Source organism: Acinonyx jubatus, chromosome B1 (assembly GCF_027475565.1).
Source record: "Acinonyx jubatus isolate Ajub_Pintada_27869175 chromosome B1, VMU_Ajub_asm_v1.0, whole genome shotgun sequence".
In the NCBI taxonomy this organism is placed as follows: Eukaryota; Metazoa; Chordata; class Mammalia; order Carnivora; family Felidae; genus Acinonyx; species Acinonyx jubatus.
This window is the reverse complement of record NC_069382.1, coordinates 146,607,604-146,626,585: the sequence shown is the minus strand read 5'-3', so window position 1 is coordinate 146,626,585 and position 18,982 is coordinate 146,607,604. Positions and strand designations below refer to the sequence as shown.

Genomic DNA, 18,982 nt, shown 5'->3' with positions numbered 1-18,982 from the left:
ATGAATCATGAAAAGCGAGGATTCTAAGTTTATGTTTTCCTCTAAAGAGGGCATATTTCTTCACTTAACCTTATCAAAAATGTGAACAGGTGATGGTACTTGTCTGAACCATTTTATCTGATGATAACCCAAGTACCCAATCACAATATCCCATGAGTTAATATGTTCTTAAAAGTGACATGATATATACGGAATGGAATAATACATTGATCTTTCCTCTCTCTTGCCAGTAGCAGAAATGGTGGCCAGTACCACCAAAGCAACTGAAGTTTGAGATTGAAAGTAAAGGTATAATCAGAGGCAAGTAACCGTCAAGGAGAAAAATGATTATGGAAGGATGAATGATAAGAGGGAGGAGAAGTTAGAACATAATTGGGCAGGAAATGCCTCATTGACATAGTAGAGAGGAGAGATAAAACGAAAACACTGACGTAGTTTCGAGGTGGTGTCTGGGCTAATATGCCCAACACTATCTTTAACAGACAACTTGTTCATGTCTGCACGTATGACCAAAACCAGGAGTTGAGTGTGTAAGATGGGAGTAACATAACTGACCTGATTTTTAATCTATCTTTAAAAACTTTTATCAAGATAAAGCTGTAGATTCTTGCTTTATATAGCTTCTCTTATGACTTGACACTGCCAGGTTGTACTAAACGTCTCATTCATTTCAGGTCCTTTTATTTATTTCGGTTTATCTGGTTGATTATGAAAAGAAGCAGTACAGAGCATATGAAAAAATCTGTCAACAGGTGTAAAAGGGGGACATGTAAGAGTTGTTGACACCTTGTAGATTAAATAAATAACTGGAATTTCCCCCCCTGTTTGCTTACAATAGTGTATAGATACACCCTACACTCTGTTTTGCACTGGATTTTTTTTTTCCAGGAGTTAATTTTTGTCAGCTCACTCTACCTTATCTCACCTTTTGGGATGTGTATTCAAGTTTGTTTTACATTCTAGTATCCAAGTCTGTGGTTTTTTAGATAGTATGGAGGATTTTTCAAATATTGTCTTCATAGTTTTTAAAATCATGGAATTTTAAAGTTGTGTCAGTCATTCTATATGTGTGTTTATATGTGTGTATTTATAAACAAAATAAGACTTGGAAGAGATTTGAGTAGTTTGAACCATATGAAATTTCTGGCTCAGTCATTTTTAACCTATAAAAGGGCAACTTCATATGGGTCCCACTAAAAGATCACACTACTGTATATGTTCTACAGTTATATTTTAGATTAATTCATTTTCATTTTATATAAAATGCCAAAGTTGTGGGCTGCTCTTTTCACCCAATGATAATGTTACGTAAATTACTGAATGCCTCAAAGTAGCCTGTTTTCAAATAGTGAGCAGTAATAAACAATTAATTATAAAATCTTAAAAACTTTGTAAAATAATTCAAAGACAAATACATTTTAATACTGGCAACTACAAGGAATCAGTTAAAAGTCAAAGTTTAGTTGTATACATTATTGGAAGAAAATTTAATGTACAGAGTCTAAAACAGCAAATGAAAACTTCTCTCATATCTCTTTGAATTGACATCTCAACTTGGATTTTGATGTGAATATTCTTGAAATGCTAAGGGTTCGAATGCTTCATAAATAATGAAACCATATAATGAATATATGATTCAATAGCATGAAAACCATCTTGCTATTTTTCCCAAAAATCCATCCATTACCCTACTACATCTAACCCCACAGTACTCCAAAGACACAATATCCTTTTTTTTAAACTCCATCCTTTTGTTAATTTTATTTATTTTCCTTTTCATCCTGTTTTTAAATTTAAGTTTCAGTTAACATACAGTGCAATATTGATTTCAAGAATAGAAGTCAGTGATTCATCACTTACATACAACACCCAGTACTCATCATAACAAATTCCCCCCTTAGTATCCATCACCCATCTAGTCTATCCCCCACCCTCCTCCCTCCATCAACTCATTGTTTGTTCTCTATCACTAAGAGTCTCTTGTGGTTTGTTTTCCTCTCTTCTCTATTTCCCCCCATTCCCATATGTTCATATGTTTTGTTTCTTAAATTCCACATTTGAGTTAAATCATATGGTGTTTGTCTTTCTCTGATTGACTCATTTCACTTAGCATAATACATTCTAGTTCCACCCACATCATTGTAAATGGCAAAATTTCATTCTTTTTGATGACTGAGTAATATTCCAACACACACACACACACACACACACACACACACACACACACACACACATACACACACACCACATTTTCTTTATCCATTCATCAGTTGATGGACAGTTGGCCTCTCTCCATAGTCACTGGGGTACATATACCCTTTCAAATCTGTATTTTTGTATCCTTTGGGTAAATACCTACAATACCTTTTTTAAAGACTACTGCAAACAACTGCACACAGCACTATCTTCTTGGTCAAGATACTGGTTTCCATGCTGTCTTTCTACACTTGTTGAAGAATGTTAAGAGGCCCTATTTAGATCTTCACAAGGCTTTTTTAAGTATATAGGAAAATATTTAATATTTTCAAATGCATTTCACAAACTTAGCTTTCATTTATTTGCAGATAAAAGTAGGCTGTAGAGTGTTATCATATAAACTGAAAGTCTATTTTTTAAAAAAGCCAGCAGTTATCACTGCCAACATTATCACTGATTCCAGAAATAATTAAAAGAAATACAGTGAAGTATAAAAAACTTTTGGAAAAAAATTAGCTCATACTTATTGTATTTGTCTTTCATAACCATTTGTTTGTTTAGTTTAATATGGTGTCTCCTTAGGTTATAAACATCAGAAAAGTAGAGAATGTTTTTATATTCCTGTATGTGTCTATGTGTACGTTTATGTGCATATGATACGTGTATATATGCAAACATGATATATACTCACAATGCATATATAGTACATTATATATGTGTCTATATTATGTGTGTATATAATGTGCTACTGGTACACTATAAGCTAGAATAATAGGCATTTGTTGAATTAATGAATAAATGAAACTTTAAAATCTAGTCTATAGGCATTATGTGATGCTTTCATCTCTTTTATAATAAATCCCCATCAGCACCACAACACAAGTTTTCTTCTCTCCACTCTTTGGCTTTTTGTTTACCTTCTGAATTACTCTACCTCAAATATCTCCTAGGCCTTCTTGAATAGATATGTAATGAAAAGTAAACTTGAAATTTTCATTGACTCCAACCGTTCCTCCTTTCTCAGTCTCTGTTCTTTGGCTTTAGGCATATGTTATCATAGGTCACCAGACTAATGTTGAGGGTCTCCAATGGGCCAGGCAATGTGTTTAGCACTGGGAATATAGAGAGCTGTCTGTTTGACTGGGGGCCATAATTGTAAAATACTTGACCATACAGAGAAGTGACAACAGTAGCATATACAATGTTTATGCGAGTTTTTAATAGGATGGCTGTGCTTCAGGAATAATTAACACATAAAATGTAAAGTAAGAAAAAATTCACAGCGATTTTGATTAGAATCTTTAAGGAAGATATGGAATCTCATCAACTGTGAGAAGGAACATTCATTTTAGACAGAAGAAACAACCTGTACATAGCAGTCTCCCTGCTGTTCCCTTCATGCACATGTATATATGTGTCTATGTGCATGTGTATATGTGTATATGTGCAGTTCTGCAACTACACCAGTAGAGACCCCCTAGACTGCTCTGTCTACCTGAATGGTTCTCAATAGCAAGTTTTGTCATTCCTTCCTTATGCCTAAAGTTTTACTCAACTCTCATAATACAGCTCAGTGATTTTCATCTGGTACAAAATGTCCTTCATCGTCTGACCACTTGCTCATTTCATCTGATAATTTCCAACATCCATTCACCAGTGTATGTCAAGTCTCATGACCTTTGCAAGAGCTGTGTTCGACCAGTCCAGAATCCTGACTTCCTTCTCCTCCAGCTGATTCTGAAGGTTTTTTTTAGACTAAACTCAATCATTTTATGTTCAGAGAGGCCTTTATGAGATAGAGTGGGTATCCCTATAGCATTCTGTTTATACTTTTTTTCCCACACTTGTCAGATTGTGCCCTCAGGGTGTGGCATCCTGCCACTAAAGTATCTGTATTGCAGGTAGCCAGCCATATCTCATCTCTGCCTCACCTGTGGGAGGCACCAGATATAGGGACTAGTGAAAGAAAAGCTCTACTCGGGGATAATTTAAGTGGTTCTCTAGTGCCTTAAGAAAGTTAATGTCCTCCATATTAACTAGCTATTAACACTTTTGAAATCATGGAATTCAAAAGACTTTAAGGCTAATGCAGTTTTTTAAAATATTTTTTGCCATGACCCACAGTAAGAAATGTTCTGCATCATAGCATGGAACACACACATAATCATGTATCTAAAACAACAGTTCCACAATTCAATATCTAGACTTACTAGGTATGCCATGGTAAAAATATAACAAAAACCCCAATATCACATATTACTTCACAATTATTTAATTTAACCAAGAAAAAAACCCAAGATAAATAATATCAAAATAAGCCAAATAATAAATAAAATAGCTTTGTGCTTACCCACCAAAAAACGATTTCTAGTCCCATTAATAGTGACAACTACTCCCCCATTTCTGTTAGTGTAAATTCTCCTCACATTTTACACATAAAGGGAGTGAAGTCTTGAGAGATAAGTGACTTGTCCAGACAATGCGTCCAAAGCTGGATCTAGGACACGTCTAAATGTCAGGCTAGTGCTCTTTCCACTACACCACAGTGAGAAAGACGGAGCTGCTGTGAAGAAGCTATAGCATCTAAGTCATTCATTCTTTGAGACAGACTCTTTGCCCATGGACAAAATACCTGTACTAAGGAAGTCAATAAGCCTGCTACCTACCCTTCTTACTTTTGTGGCACAGCCCACATTTTTGAAAGAATATCCATGTTAAAAATAATACTGATATAGAATCCAATTAGAAAAGATACTTAAAATCCTCAGAATTATAAACTCTGGGTCAGAGTTGATGAGGTTTCAATACAGAAATTTGATGTGTCCGTAATGATACTTTTAGAGTGGGAAAAGGAGTGGACAGAGATGATACCAGAAGTTGGGAAGAGAGGAACCAGGCTGACAGAAAAGCCATACTACAGAATTCTGAGCAAAATGAGAATGGGAGAACTTCAAGTTCTTTGTTAATTGTTTACAACTGAAATTGTGAGCATAGCATTATTTGTGAATGTTTATTAAATACAAAACTAATTTTTCCTACTGCACATTTTGTCTTACTCTGTCCTTATTGTGGTGAATTAGAAATAATACTTTCTCATATTTAATAAGAAGTACACCTCTCCTATTTAATAAAAAGTACAGATAATATGCTGTATCAGGCTGTCCTTAAAAGGCCTGTGGGGAGAAGCTTTATGTATGAAATAGACAGTCTTCCTCAGGCTAATGCTTTTATTTCAGAGTAATTTAGGAAGGGCAAGAATACTCATTATCTAAGAGCACCAGAGCCTACAGGCTTAAAGTACTATGTTTCATTGAAGACAAAATCAAATGACTGTACAATTATAATTATCAAAGAATCATGATTAAGTCTGAAACATCAGTCAATGCAAACCTTGTGGGAAATTGGTGTCTGTAGAGGGGTCAAGAATCTCTTTGAGAAGCAAGGTTAGACTAAGCAGGTGTTTGAATGAAATCACTCACATAAAATATTAGTTATTTATTTCTGAGTCTGTTAAACAATAGCCTGAAATTACCTAAATGTGTATATATATACATACATACATACGTATATATATATATGTATGTCTATCATGACAAATGTCACATAGTCTAGATTTTGTTAATTCAATAATTATTTATATATGAATTTTAATTTTCATCCTTCATATATATATATATATATATAAATCTTACTGCTACCATATTTTCTATTATTTAGAATTAAAAATTGATATTCCAATAAACTCTCCTCTTATATTTCAAATTTTCCCAGAATATACTTCACAAAGCAGCATAAGACAAAAATTTATTCCAAGCTACTGATCATACCAAAGAAATTAACTAAACTGTATTATAGATTATTTTTTGAAGCATAGGTTTTTCTAAATGTTTAAATATAATATAGTTAATATATTACTGCATATCATTTCTATTTCTGTTATTTAGAAAGAAAGGATCATATTGGCTCCTTTTGTTTTAAAAAAGTCTTATATTTAAACATAGCAACAAAATAAAACTTTAACAGAAAATATAGTAACACATTTTTTTAAAAAAACCCCTTAGTTTTAAAGCACCATCCACTAGCCGTTTGTCCTGCCCATCTCAGGAGTTGTGAACCTCTGTCCCTGTTGATAACTCTGACTGAGAAAAGCTGCGTACTTACGCGTACATCATGGACCCAGGACTGGGGCAGCTTCTATTCAGTCACCATCTGATCTCTATCAGCCAGGTCAAGGCTGGGAGGCTGGAAAATAATAAGAGTCACTGGCAACAAGAAAGGAAACAAGTCCTACAGGTTTACTGACTGAGATCTGCTGTCCTGATGTAGCCTGATAAGAACATGATCAATTTTGTGCCAGCCAGTTCAACACAGTGAAGTAATTATTAATGCTTCATAGCATAGAGAAGCTCCAAGCAGTGGACGGCACAACGTGCAACTGCTGATGATTCAGAAGACCATACTTTTCCGGTTGGGGAGGTATGATCAGGATTGAGGTGTGGTTCCAATTTGTTTAAACAACAACAACAACAAAACATTAGAGCACCTCAATGGTACTTTTTCCTTTCTTCATGAGAATTGTTGTGTCTCTTCCCTTTAAGAGAAACTTTATGGTCCTGTGGTGAGGACCTGGGCTATGGGCCAGGGTGCTTATCTCCACCACCTTGGTAGTATGACCATAGGCATGGTACTTAACTCATTGGAACTATTTTGATCATAAGTAAACTGGCAATACTTGTGTTAGCTTTTTTGTGCATTTTAGCTCTAAAGATTATATATTTTATCGAAAGAATTTAATTAGCCCCCAAAAGGCAAAAGAGGAACATTAAAAAAAAAAAAACCAACAAAACAAAACTTTTTTCTTCTTTCTCATCATTAAGAACAGCTTAGTTCATCTTAACTGGGTATGAATTCCTCAGTGTTTATACTCACTTTATTTTTTTAATTTTTATTTATTTATTTTGAAAGAGAGAGAGTACAAGCAGGGGAAGGGCAGAGAGAGAGGGAGAGAGAGAATCCCAGGCCGGCTCCACGCTATCAACACAGAGCCTGATGCGGGGCTTGAACTCACAAACCATGAGATCATGACCTGAACTGAAATCAAGAGTCAGACACGTAACCAGCTGAGCCACCCAGGCACCCCTATTGTCACTTTAGATAATTGCATTCGTTCACAGAGATTCTGGTCTCAATATATGAACTTCTAATGAAGATCAGTAAAGTTTCAGAATGGATATGACAATTTTAAGAGCTGCTTTTAAAGGCTTAGAGCCAGGAAATATTAAAGGAAAAAAAATAAACATGCATTGTTGTTGTTCATACAGAATACCTTTATCTAAAATGCTACAAACAATATCAATCTAATTCCAACATTTTTATTATAATATTCCACATAGTCATGAATATGAAATATATTTCTCAAGACATATTATGAATGGAAAAACTGGCCAAATTGTCAGTTTGTGTAATCAATTATCAACAAAAAAAAGACATGTGACAATAGAATTTTGAAAAGGAATAAAAATTTCTGAATAAATAATTCAGAAAAGTTACTGAATCACTTTACCTATATTGAAAATCATAACTTGGCAGAAAGTAATTTTGTTCTTTGGAGATATGATTTTTTTCAAGAGTGAAAAAAATCATAAAATTATAACCAAAAAAAGTACTAGAAAAATTATACTAATTTTAATATACAATAAAGACCCATTATTGTTTCTGTATTATAGTACCATGCTAACTTGAAATTAGTGGGGCATCTGAGTGGCTCGGTCAGTTAAGTGTCCGACTTTGGTTTGGGTTATGGTCTCATGGACCGTGAGTTTGAGCCCCGCTTTGGGCTCTATGCTGACAGCTCAGAGCCTGGAGCCTGCTCCAGATTCTGTGTCTTCTTCTCTCTCTGCCCCTCTCCTGCTTATGCTCTGTCTGTCTGTCTCTTTCTCTCAAGAATAAATAAACATTTTAAAAAAAGTTTTAACTTGAAATTAACATCATACACATATGCTTTTAAAATTGCTTTAATCTTTACATTAAAATATTCTCATTAATAAATTAATATATTTGCATAAATTAATATTATAATATTAAAATATTCTCAGTTCTTTTAAAAATTTTTTTTCTTAATGTTTTTATTTATTTTTGAGGCAGAGAGAGACAGAGAATGAGCAGGCAAGGGGCAGAGAGAGAGAGAGAGAGACAGAATCTAAAGCAGGCTCCAGGCTCTGAGCTGTCAGCACAGAGCCTGATGCGGAGCTCGAACTCACAGACTGTGAGATCATGACCTGAGCCAAAGTCAGATGCTCAACCGACTGAGTCACCCAGGGGCCCCTCAGTTCTTTATGTTAGTAGATAATACAGAGAACACAAAGTCTGGCTTAAATGGAGGAAATTTTTCTGTACAAGAACCTTGTAAGTACAAGAATCTGCTTTGAGGTTTCTGGAATGAGACATGTGGTAAGCATGTATTTCTTACATTCATATATATGCAAAACTAGAGGTTCAATTGTTACGCTCAGGAATCTTTCTTCCTATTCCATTCTCTCAAATTATCTTCTGATTTTAAATGTTCTATTTCTTTAATTGTTTTCGTTTTTTCCTCCTCCTTCTACTTTCAGTGAATATGTAAAATAACTCCATTTACTCTCTGAGGTAATGTCTTTGCCACGGTGCGGTTGCAGTACCCTAAGCTTCCAAGTAAGATGGCTGGGTTCATTTCCTGCTGCTGTCATCAACTAACTGTATAAACTTTAGGAAAAGTCTTAAACTTTCTACATCGCAGTTTCTCCCTCTGTGAAGTGAGGATAATACTTGTACATAGTTTAAATGAAATAATAAATGTAAAGGACTTAAAGTAATGCCTGGTTCATAATAAAGCTCACAAAATTATTAGGTACACTCTTCTCTCCAACTCTCATTTTTTTCTAAGATTAGTCTTATATTGCTAATTGTTTTCAACAGACTTCAAAAGTGCTATTTCCAAACTCTTCTGTTTATATGGTTCTCTTTTCAGCAATATATATTGTGTCTACACAATTTTTTTTAAATTTTAATTAAATTAGTTTTAATTGTAATGCATAATTAAAGATATTGATGTATTGGATTCTAATTAATTTAGCATATGCAGAGTTTTTAAATTTATTTTTGAGAGACAGCGTAAGTTCAGGAGGTGCAGAGAGAGAGAGACAGACAGACAGACAGAGGATCTAAAGTGGGCTCTGCGCTGACAGCAGAGAGCCCAAGACAGGGCTTGAACTCACATGAGATCATGACCTGAGCCAGAGTCAGATGCTTAATGGAATGAACCATCCATGCACCCCACATATGCATTTTTTTAAATAAATGTTCCTTATAAGGCTGAATAACTATCAGCTAATTCTGAAGATTGGCAGGCATTACCAGTTTGTACTGTAGAAGTGAAATTACTACATGTGAGTTTTATTTAATTGGTTCTCAGCACCCTCAGCACACCTTGCTACATGTGTGCAGGCACAATACTGGTTTCTATTACTGCATTGTTGATTGATTTATTATTGGTCAAAACACAATGAGTGTATGTTGCAAAATGTCAATGGGGAAAGTCAACAATAAGATGACATTACATCATGACATCAAGGGGAAAGTTAAGACACTCCCAAACTGATCATATTTCTTCAGTGTCCAAAATAAAAGAAAGGAATAGAAAAAAGAGAACTTTTAGAGTAGAATCTATAGAAGGTTTTTATACATTTCCCTGTAGTTGCAGATTTTATAATAAATTAATTTATGAACTTAATAGCATTATCACAAATAAATTAGCCTCATACTTGCTAACAGCTTAAAGTTTGAGAAGTGGCCTTAAGTTTTATCTTACACTTATTAAGACAATTTTAATTCAATTTTACCACTGAAGAAAGAACGTAAAGGAGTTAATGTACGAGCACTGCCAAAGGGTGATAACATGGAAGAGGCCACCCTCAAAGGAAACAATGAGTTCTTTGGACTAGAATGAATGTATCACTGACCTAAGGAAAAGAACACCAAATTGAATGGCCTCTCTTTAATATATATAAAAACTAACAGATATCATTTGCCCAGACAACTGGGGTGACAAAAATTAGAGACACTCACTCTAAGATCAACTCATTTTCATGTACCACTTCCATGTGTTCATTAAATCATGGAACTGAGATGAAAGGATAATATATGAGCTTTTTTTTTTCATCTCATAGAATAGGTCTTGGAGTTTTTTGAGCCAATGTTCAAGTCAATAGTTTTTTTCTTCTCTATTTTGGAGAGAGAGAGCACGTGAGTTGGGGAAAAGGGCAGAGAGAGAGTGAGAGAGAGACAGTGAGAGAGAGAGAGAGAGAGAGAGAGAGAGAGAGAGAGAGAGAGAATCTCATGGAGGCTCCATGCTCAGTGCAGATCCCTAACTGGGACTTGATCCCACAACGCTGGGATCATGACCTGAGCTGAAATCAAGTGTCGGACATTCAACAGACTAAGCTACCCAGATGCCCCTAGAAAACGTTTATTTGTAGGCAAAATATATATTTTACATATAAGAGAAATTATTTTATTTCAATACAAATAGCTTAATTACTTCATTATAACCATCTTCAAAGTTGAAGAATATTCTATCTTCATTCAAATATAAAGTATTAAATGATTTCCTTGCTGTATTTATTTAAGTATTTGTATTTATCTAAATCTATAAATCTAAAATAATTTATCAGTCTCTATATTTAAAAATACTGCTACTCAAATTATTTTACAAGTAATTATAAGATATATTTCTGCATTTTATATAGAGTTCTTTTATATAGAGTTCACTTTTTTGTGCTTTGTGATCCATTTATCATTTAGATAAATGTTGGGGAATAGAAGATATTTAAGTGTTTATATGGAAGGGGAATTGTCTAATATCAATAGCACTGCGATTATTTCTAATAAAAAGTAATTTATTTTCATTCTTTGGGTGACATTACTGGAAAATAGTTTATGTACAAGCTGTTTAACTCTTGGGAAAAAATCAGTAGGTTCTGTTGAGATAGAACACTACATCAACTTCAACTCAAATTTTGGAAATTCTTTTGTTACACTTTCAGTATATCTATAGTTCACACATATCTTCTTTCATGATACTTTTAACTCTGGCTTTCTAAAATGAACAGGTCTTCTATGTACATAAATGGCTTAATAACATCTATATGAACTTTTTCACATGATAGGAAGTCTAAAAATGTATGTTCCTGGGGTGGCGTAGTAATAGTCTGTAACTACTGATTAACTAAAACCTGTCATCTTTAGAAAGAAAAAAAAACTTGACCTTGATCTCCAACCTGATAAGAAGTTTGAATGCTAGATGAAAGGGTAGTCTATAACAGAAAAGTTGAAAAAATATGAACTTCTTAAAGCCAAAGATCTTTCCACCAAAAGAGTCTTTCTTTAAAAATTCTTTGAGCATAAGTATAGCATTAAAGCCAAATAGCCAAATGGCCAATAATATGATGCCAAAGCTATACAAGGAAGGATTTCCATGTGTCCCAACAGGGAGTGTGTATGCTTCTCTGTTATCAAATGATCAGACAATTAGTGCACTGGGTCATTGGAATGGCCAAAGAACAAGGAATGACCAAACTCATGAAAACAGAAAAACAAAACGAAACAAAACAAAACAGCAACAACAACAACAAAACCATGTTGAAAAGCTTTCTGGATGATATGTTTGATGTTATCATGCAATGCTATGAAGAGTATAGCTTGTGGCTATGGGTGAGATTGCATTTCTTCCATGCTGATTTCCCAACATTAAAAAACATTAAAAAAAACAAATATATCTATGGGCCTTGGACCTAGTCCAAACACTGAAATTATCTATCTATCTATCTATCTATCCATCTATCTATCATCTATCTATGTATCTATGTATCATCTGTCACCTATCATTTACCTACCTACCTATCCATTTATCCATCAAATATATATAAAATGAGATCTAGAGATGTTATCTGCATTGTTCAGACACATAACTCTGAGATGGCAGTCAGTTCTGTCATCAGGACACTTAGCTTCCTGATCAAGTTTTTTTTTTTTTTTCTATTCCTTATCCTGGAAAGATTACATAGACAGATGAGTGGTAGGGGGCAGTTGCTGTTTATTTCTTGTATTTTTTTTCTTCTTTTTTGCATTCTCATAGTTCTCCTTGCCTTCTCTGGCATTCTCATAGTTGTTTTTAAGCAGTTACACCCATTGTGTTATTGAGTTATTGACATGTAGAGTATATATAGGCTAGTCTTATATAGTTTAGTCTTCAAAGAGAAGGGCTCACACTCTATAAGGTGGGTGAGGCACAAGGTCATTAGAAGAGGTATGGAAGGAAACTGCTAGAACTTATTTTACATGTATTTTTAAATCTACAGAATATTAAGAAAGAAGCAACACATTACTCGTGTTTAATTCCTTGATTGAGATTGGCATCTTCACTAAGCCTTGGATGTCAGGTCATTAGATGGCATCCTAGGCTAAGGGTTCAGTTAACAGTGACACTGGTATTTGTTGTTTGGCTTTTATCATATTTTGATGTATTGAAATTTCATGTATTTGATTAGGTGAACTTTTTATGAGTAAATATACCTGGTTTTATAAACATTCCTCAAAAAATGGGAAAGGTGGAGTATAAATAATAAAGAAGTATGAAGCTTGACCTATTGGGAAGGTTAACTCTTTCAGAGAAGCATGGGAGGAAGTCTTGCTCTTTTTCCTAATACTTTTAAATAATATATCCAGCCTCTTAAATATCAAAGATATGACTAAAGTCTCTTTGGATTAATACCTACTCTTCTAGTCTCTTTTATCTCCCCATACCACTCAGAGTTAACCACTGCCATTGTTTTGATGTATACCATTCTCAGATGATAAAACATGAGCTCAGAATATGATCTAACATTTTACAGCATATGCCACTTTTTTTTGAGTTTATTTATTTATTTTGAGAGAGAGAGGAAGGGAGGGGCAGAGAGAGAGGAAGAGAGAGAATCCCAAACAAGCTTCACACTGTCAGCACAGAGTCTTTCTTGGGGTTCAGTCTCATGAACCATGAAATCATGACCTGAGCTGAATCAAGAGTTGAATGCTTAATTGACTGAGCCACCCAGGCATCCCCCAGTATACACTTCCAAAAATTCATTAGAGAGATAGAGTTTCCCAGACAAACAAAAACTAAAGGAGATTGTGACTACTAAACCAGCCTTGAAATTTTAAGGGGGACTCTTTGAATGTTGAAAAAGCAAAACAAAACAAAAAAAGACCAAAAGAAACAAAGACTAGAAAGAACCAGAGAACATCATGAGAAACACCAACTAACTCTACAGGCAACACAATGATACTAAATTCATATCTTTCAATAACCACTCTAAAGTCAATGGACTAAATGCTCCAATCAAAAGACATAGGGTAACAGAATGGATTTAAAAAAAAAAGACCCATATATATATTCTGCCTACAACAGACTCATTTTAGACCTAAAGACAATTGCAGATTGAAAGTAAGAGGATGGAAAACCATCTATCATACTAATGGATGTCAAAAGAAAGCCTCAGTAGACATACTTATACCAGACAAACTAGACTTTAAAACAAAGAATGTACTAAGAGATAAAGAAGGGCACTATATCATAATTAAGGGGTCTAACCACCAAGAGGAGCTAACAATTTAAATATTTATGCCCCCAACTCGGAACACCCAAATATATAAATCAACTAATCACAAACATAAAGAAACTCATTGATAGTAATACCATAATAGCAGGGGACTTTAATACCCACCCCCCGTACACCAATGGACAGATCATCTAAACAGAAAATCAGCAAGAAAACAATCGCTTTGAATGACACACTGGACTGGATGGACTTAACAGATGTATTCAGAATATTTCATGCTAAAGCAGCAGAATACAGTGGACCATTCTCCAGAATAGATCACATACTGGGTCACAAATCAGCTCTCATCAAGTACAAAAAAGATCAATAACATACCATGCATATTTCAGACCACAATGCTATGAAATTTGAGATCAATCACAAGAAAAAATTTGGAAAGACCATGAATACTAGGAGATTAAAGAACATCCTGCTAAAGAATGAATGGATTAACCAAGAAATTAAAGAGGAAATTAGAAAGTACATGGAAGCCAATGAAAATGAAAACATGATAGCCAAAACCTCTGAGATGCAGCAAAGGCAGTCATAAGAGGGAAGTATATAACAATCCAGGCCTTCCTAAAGAAGGAAGAAAGGTCCCAAATATGCAACCTAAACTTACACCTAAAGGAGCTGGAAAAAGAACAGCAAAAAAAGCCCAAAACCAGCAGAAGGGAATGATAAAGATTAGAGCAGAAATCAATACTATAAAAAAAAACAAAAAATAAAAAACAAAAAAACAAAACACCAGATCAACAAAACCAGGAGCTGGTTCTTTGAATTCTTTGAAAGAATTAACAAAATTGATAAACCCCTAGCCAGACTGATAAAACAAAACAAAACAAAACAGGAAAGGACCCAAATAAGTAAAATCAAGAATGAAAGAGGAGAGATCACAACCAATACCACAGAAATACAAACAAAATAAGAGAATTTTATGAGAAATTATATGCCAACAAATTGGGCAATTGAAAGAAATGAAAAAATTCCTAGAAACATATCACTACCAAAACTGAAATAGGAAGAAACAGTAAATTTGAACAGACCCATAACCAAAAAAGAAAGTGATTCAGTAACCAAAAGTCTCCCAAAAAACAAGAGTCCAGGGCCAGATGGCTTTTCAGGGGAATTCTACCAAACATTTAAGAGTTAACACCTATTCTTTTGAAGCTCTTCCAAAAAATAGAAATGGAAGGAAAACTTCCAAACTCACTCTATGAGGCCAGCATTATCTTGATTCCAAAACCAAAGACCCCACTATAAAGGAGAACTACAGACCAATTTCCCTATTTAACATGGATGCAAAAATTCTCAAAAAGATTCCAACAAATTGAATCCAACAATACATTAAAAGATCTATTCATGGGTACCTGAGTGAATCATTCAGTTAAGCTTCCAGTTCTTGATTTCAGCTCAGGTCATGATCTCACAGTTCATGGGTTTGAGCCCCCGTCAGGCTCTGCACTGCCAGTGAGGAGCCTGCTTGGGATTTTCTCTCTCTCTCTCTCTCTCTTTCTCTCTCTCTCTATCTCTATCTATCTCTCCCTCCCTCCCTCTCTTCCCCTCCCTGCCTGTCTTGAAGGAAGGAAGGAAGGAAGGAAGGAAGGAAGGAAGGAAAGGAAAGAGGGAAAAAGAGAAAGAAAGAAAGAAAGAAAGAAAGAAAGAAAGAAAGAAAGAAAGAAAGAAAGAAAGAGAAAGAAAGAAAGAAAGAAAGAAAGAAAGAAAGAAAGAAAGAAAGAAAGAAAGAAAGAAAGAAAGAAGAAAGAGACAAGGTAGAAAAAAAGAGAATTATTCACCATGAACAAGTATTCACCCTCAGCACAAGTCAGATGACTCCTCCTACCAGTGCCGGCTACACATCGCACCCGTCGCTGTCCAAGCACCTCTTCATCATGCACAAGCTGAAGGAGCCGCAGCTGTGTCCAAGCAGAACAGGGCCAGGGAGGAGAACCAGTAGGAGAAAAAGCCCAGTCACGAGGACGAGGTGCCCGATGGCACGGTGTCAGACCAGAAGTGCAAGGTGTGCACAGGAATGGTTCACTATCCACAAATCAATCAATGTGACACATCACATGAATAAAAGAGCGTAAGAACCACATGGACTTCTCCATAGATGCAGAAAAAGCATTTGATAAAATATAGCATCCTTTTTTATAAAAACCATCAAGAAAGTAGGAATAGTAGGAACATATCTCAAGATCATAAAGGCCATATACAAAAGACCCACAGCAAATATCATCCTCAGTGGGGAAAACACTAAGGTCAGGAGCATGACTGGGATGTCCACTTCTACCACTGTTGTTCAATGTAGTGTTGGAAGTCCTACCCTAAGCAATAACACAACAAAAAGAAATAAAAATCATCCAAATAGGCAAGGAGGAAGTCAAGCTTTCACCCTTCACAGACAACATGATACTATACATGGGAAATCTGAAAGACTTCACCAGAAAACTGCTAGAACTGATACATGAATTTAGCAAAGTCACAGGATATAAAATTAATGTACAAAAATCTGTTGCATTTCTATATACCAACAATGAAGCAGCAGAAAGAGAAATTGAAGAATTGATCCCATTTACAATTGCACCAAAAACCATAAAATACCTAGGAATAAACATAACCAAAGAGGTGAAAAATCTATACACTGAAAACTGTATAAAACTTAAGAAAGAAACTGAAGAAGACACAAAAAAATGGAAAAAGATTCCATGCTCATGGATTGGAAGAACAAATATTGTTAAAAAGTTGATACTACCCAAATCAATCTACATATTCAATGCAATCCCTATCAAAATAACACCAGCATTCTTCAGAGAGCTAGAACAAACTATTCTAAAATTTGTATGGAATCAGAAATGACCCCCTAATAGCCAAAGTAATGTTGAAAAAGAAAACCAAAGCTGAAGGCATCACAATCCCAGACTTCAAGATGTATTACAAAGCTGTAATCAAGACAGTATAGTACTGACACCAAAACAGAAACATAGATCAATAGAACAGAATAGAGAACCCATAAATGGACCTACAAATGTATGGCCAACTAATCTTTGACAAAGCAGGATAGAATATCCAATGGAAAAAAGACAGTCTCTTCAGCAAATGGTGTTGGGAAAACTGGACAGCGACATGCAGAAAAATGAACCTGGACCACTTTCTCACATCATACACAAAAGTAAACTCAAAATGGATGAAAGACCTAAGCATTAAGACAGGAAGTCATCAAATTATAGAGGAGAAAACAGGCAACAATCTCTTTGACCTTAGCTGCAGCAGCTTCTTACTGGCCATGGCTCCAGCAGCAAGGAAAACGAAAGAAAAAATGAACTATTGGGACCTCATCAATATAAAAACTTCTGTACAGTGAAGGAAACAATCAGCAAAAATAAAAGTCAGCCAACAGAATGGGAGAAGATATCAGATAAACGGTTTGTATCCAAAAGATATAAAGAACTTACCAAACTCAACACCCAAAAAACAAATAATCCAGAGAAGAAATGGGCAAAAGACATGAATAGACTTTCCCAAAGAAGACATCCAGATGGCTAACAGACACATGAAAAAATGCTCAACATCACTCATAATCAGGGAAATACGAATCAAAACCACAATGAGATATCACTTCACACTTGTCAGAATCACTAAAATTAACAACTCAGACAACAACAGATGTTGGCAAGGATGTGAAGAAAGAGGAACTCTTTTGCACTGCTAGTGGGAATGCAAACTGGTGCAGCCACTCTGCAAAACAGAATGGAGGTTCCTCAGAAAATTAAAAATAGAACTACCCTACAGCCCAACAATTTCACTACTAGGTATTTATCCAAAGAATACAAAAATGCTGATTCAAAGGGGCACAAGTACTCCAATGTTTACAGCAGCACTGTCGACAGTAGCCAAAGTATGGAAAGAGCCCAAATGTCCATCAACTGATGAATGGATAAAAAAGTGGTGTATATACACAATGGAGTGTTACTCAGCGATCAAAGAGAATGAAATCTTGCCATTTGCAACAATGTGCATGGAACTAGAATGTTCCATGCTAAGTGAATGTCAGTCAAAGAAAGACAAATACCATATGATTTCAGTCATATGGGGAATTTAAGCAACAAAACAATTAAACATAGGGGAAAGGAAGCAAAGATAAAGTAAAAAAAAAACAGAGAGGGAGACAAACCATAAGAGACTCTTAAATACGGAGAACAAACTGAGGGTAGCTGACAGGGTGTTGGGTGGGGGGATGGGCTAAATAGGTGACAGGCCCTAAGGAGTGCACTCATTAGGATGAGTACTGGGTGTGATATGTAAGTGATGAATCACTAAATTCCACTCCTGCAACCATTACTACACTATATGTTAACTAGCTTGGATTTAAATAAAATTTAAAAAAATTAAAAATCATTACATGTTTCTCATTTGTAATTAAGCAGACTGAGATATTCCCATTGTCATCAAATGATACTGGATCTGAGTAAGACAGACTAATGTATTTTTTACATTCTTGTGTATTAGTTACATGTCAGTGTCTTTGACTGAATGAAAAAATACATCAAACTAATCAACACACCATAAGATCCCCCAGTAGGGTTACATGCGAAAAGACTGTTTAGTGACACATGCACTAAATAAGCATTTATTTTTCTTCATAATTTCTAAATTGAAAGAAGTCCCTTAAGACCTCAAGTAGGAGGTTTCTATACCAGGTCCTCTAGATTTTTTTTTTCAAAACAATTTCTTTCATGAATTAATTAATTCTCATGACTCTATAGGACTCTTCTCTATTCAGACCATTCCTTAATCTGTATCCCCAATTACTCCCTCATTAAAGTTGTAGTCCTATAAATGCCTATTGATGTTTTGTTTCATTGTCTTACCATAACTATATTCAATCATATATTTTAAGAAATATTTTCTTTAGCAACTACTATGTGCCAGGCATTGAGCCTGTCAACTTGCTAAGGCTAAATGGTAAATGTGATACCACCCTGCTCTCAGAGAATTTTACAGTCTAGTCAGTTATCTCAAACTCAAATCTTTGTGCCTCCAAATTTCTCTGTCACTGTCAATGGCACCACCAAATGTCTCAATCAGCTACACTCAAAATTTGAAAGGTATCT

At 35.0% G+C, this 18,982-nt stretch overlaps 1 protein-coding gene across 2 annotated transcripts in view; it reads right to left on the bottom strand.

Annotated features, from left to right (window-relative positions):
* TMPRSS11F (transmembrane serine protease 11F) overlaps positions 1–18,982 on the bottom strand; it is a 90,012-nt gene that overhangs the window by 66,069 nt on the left and 4,961 nt on the right. The window contains exons 1-2 of one of the 2 annotated variants that reach the window (XM_053217283.1): positions 15,665–16,468; positions 6,358–6,438 (exon numbers count right to left, since the gene is read on the bottom strand). In XM_053217283.1, the coding sequence (XP_053073258.1) occupies positions 6,358–6,368 (11 nt within the window). In that variant the 5' untranslated portion in view covers positions 6,369–6,438; positions 15,665–16,468. Of the gene's footprint in view, positions 1–6,357; positions 6,439–15,664; positions 16,469–18,982 lie in introns of those variants that run through there. The other variant, XM_027057774.2, reaches the window with a different exon arrangement.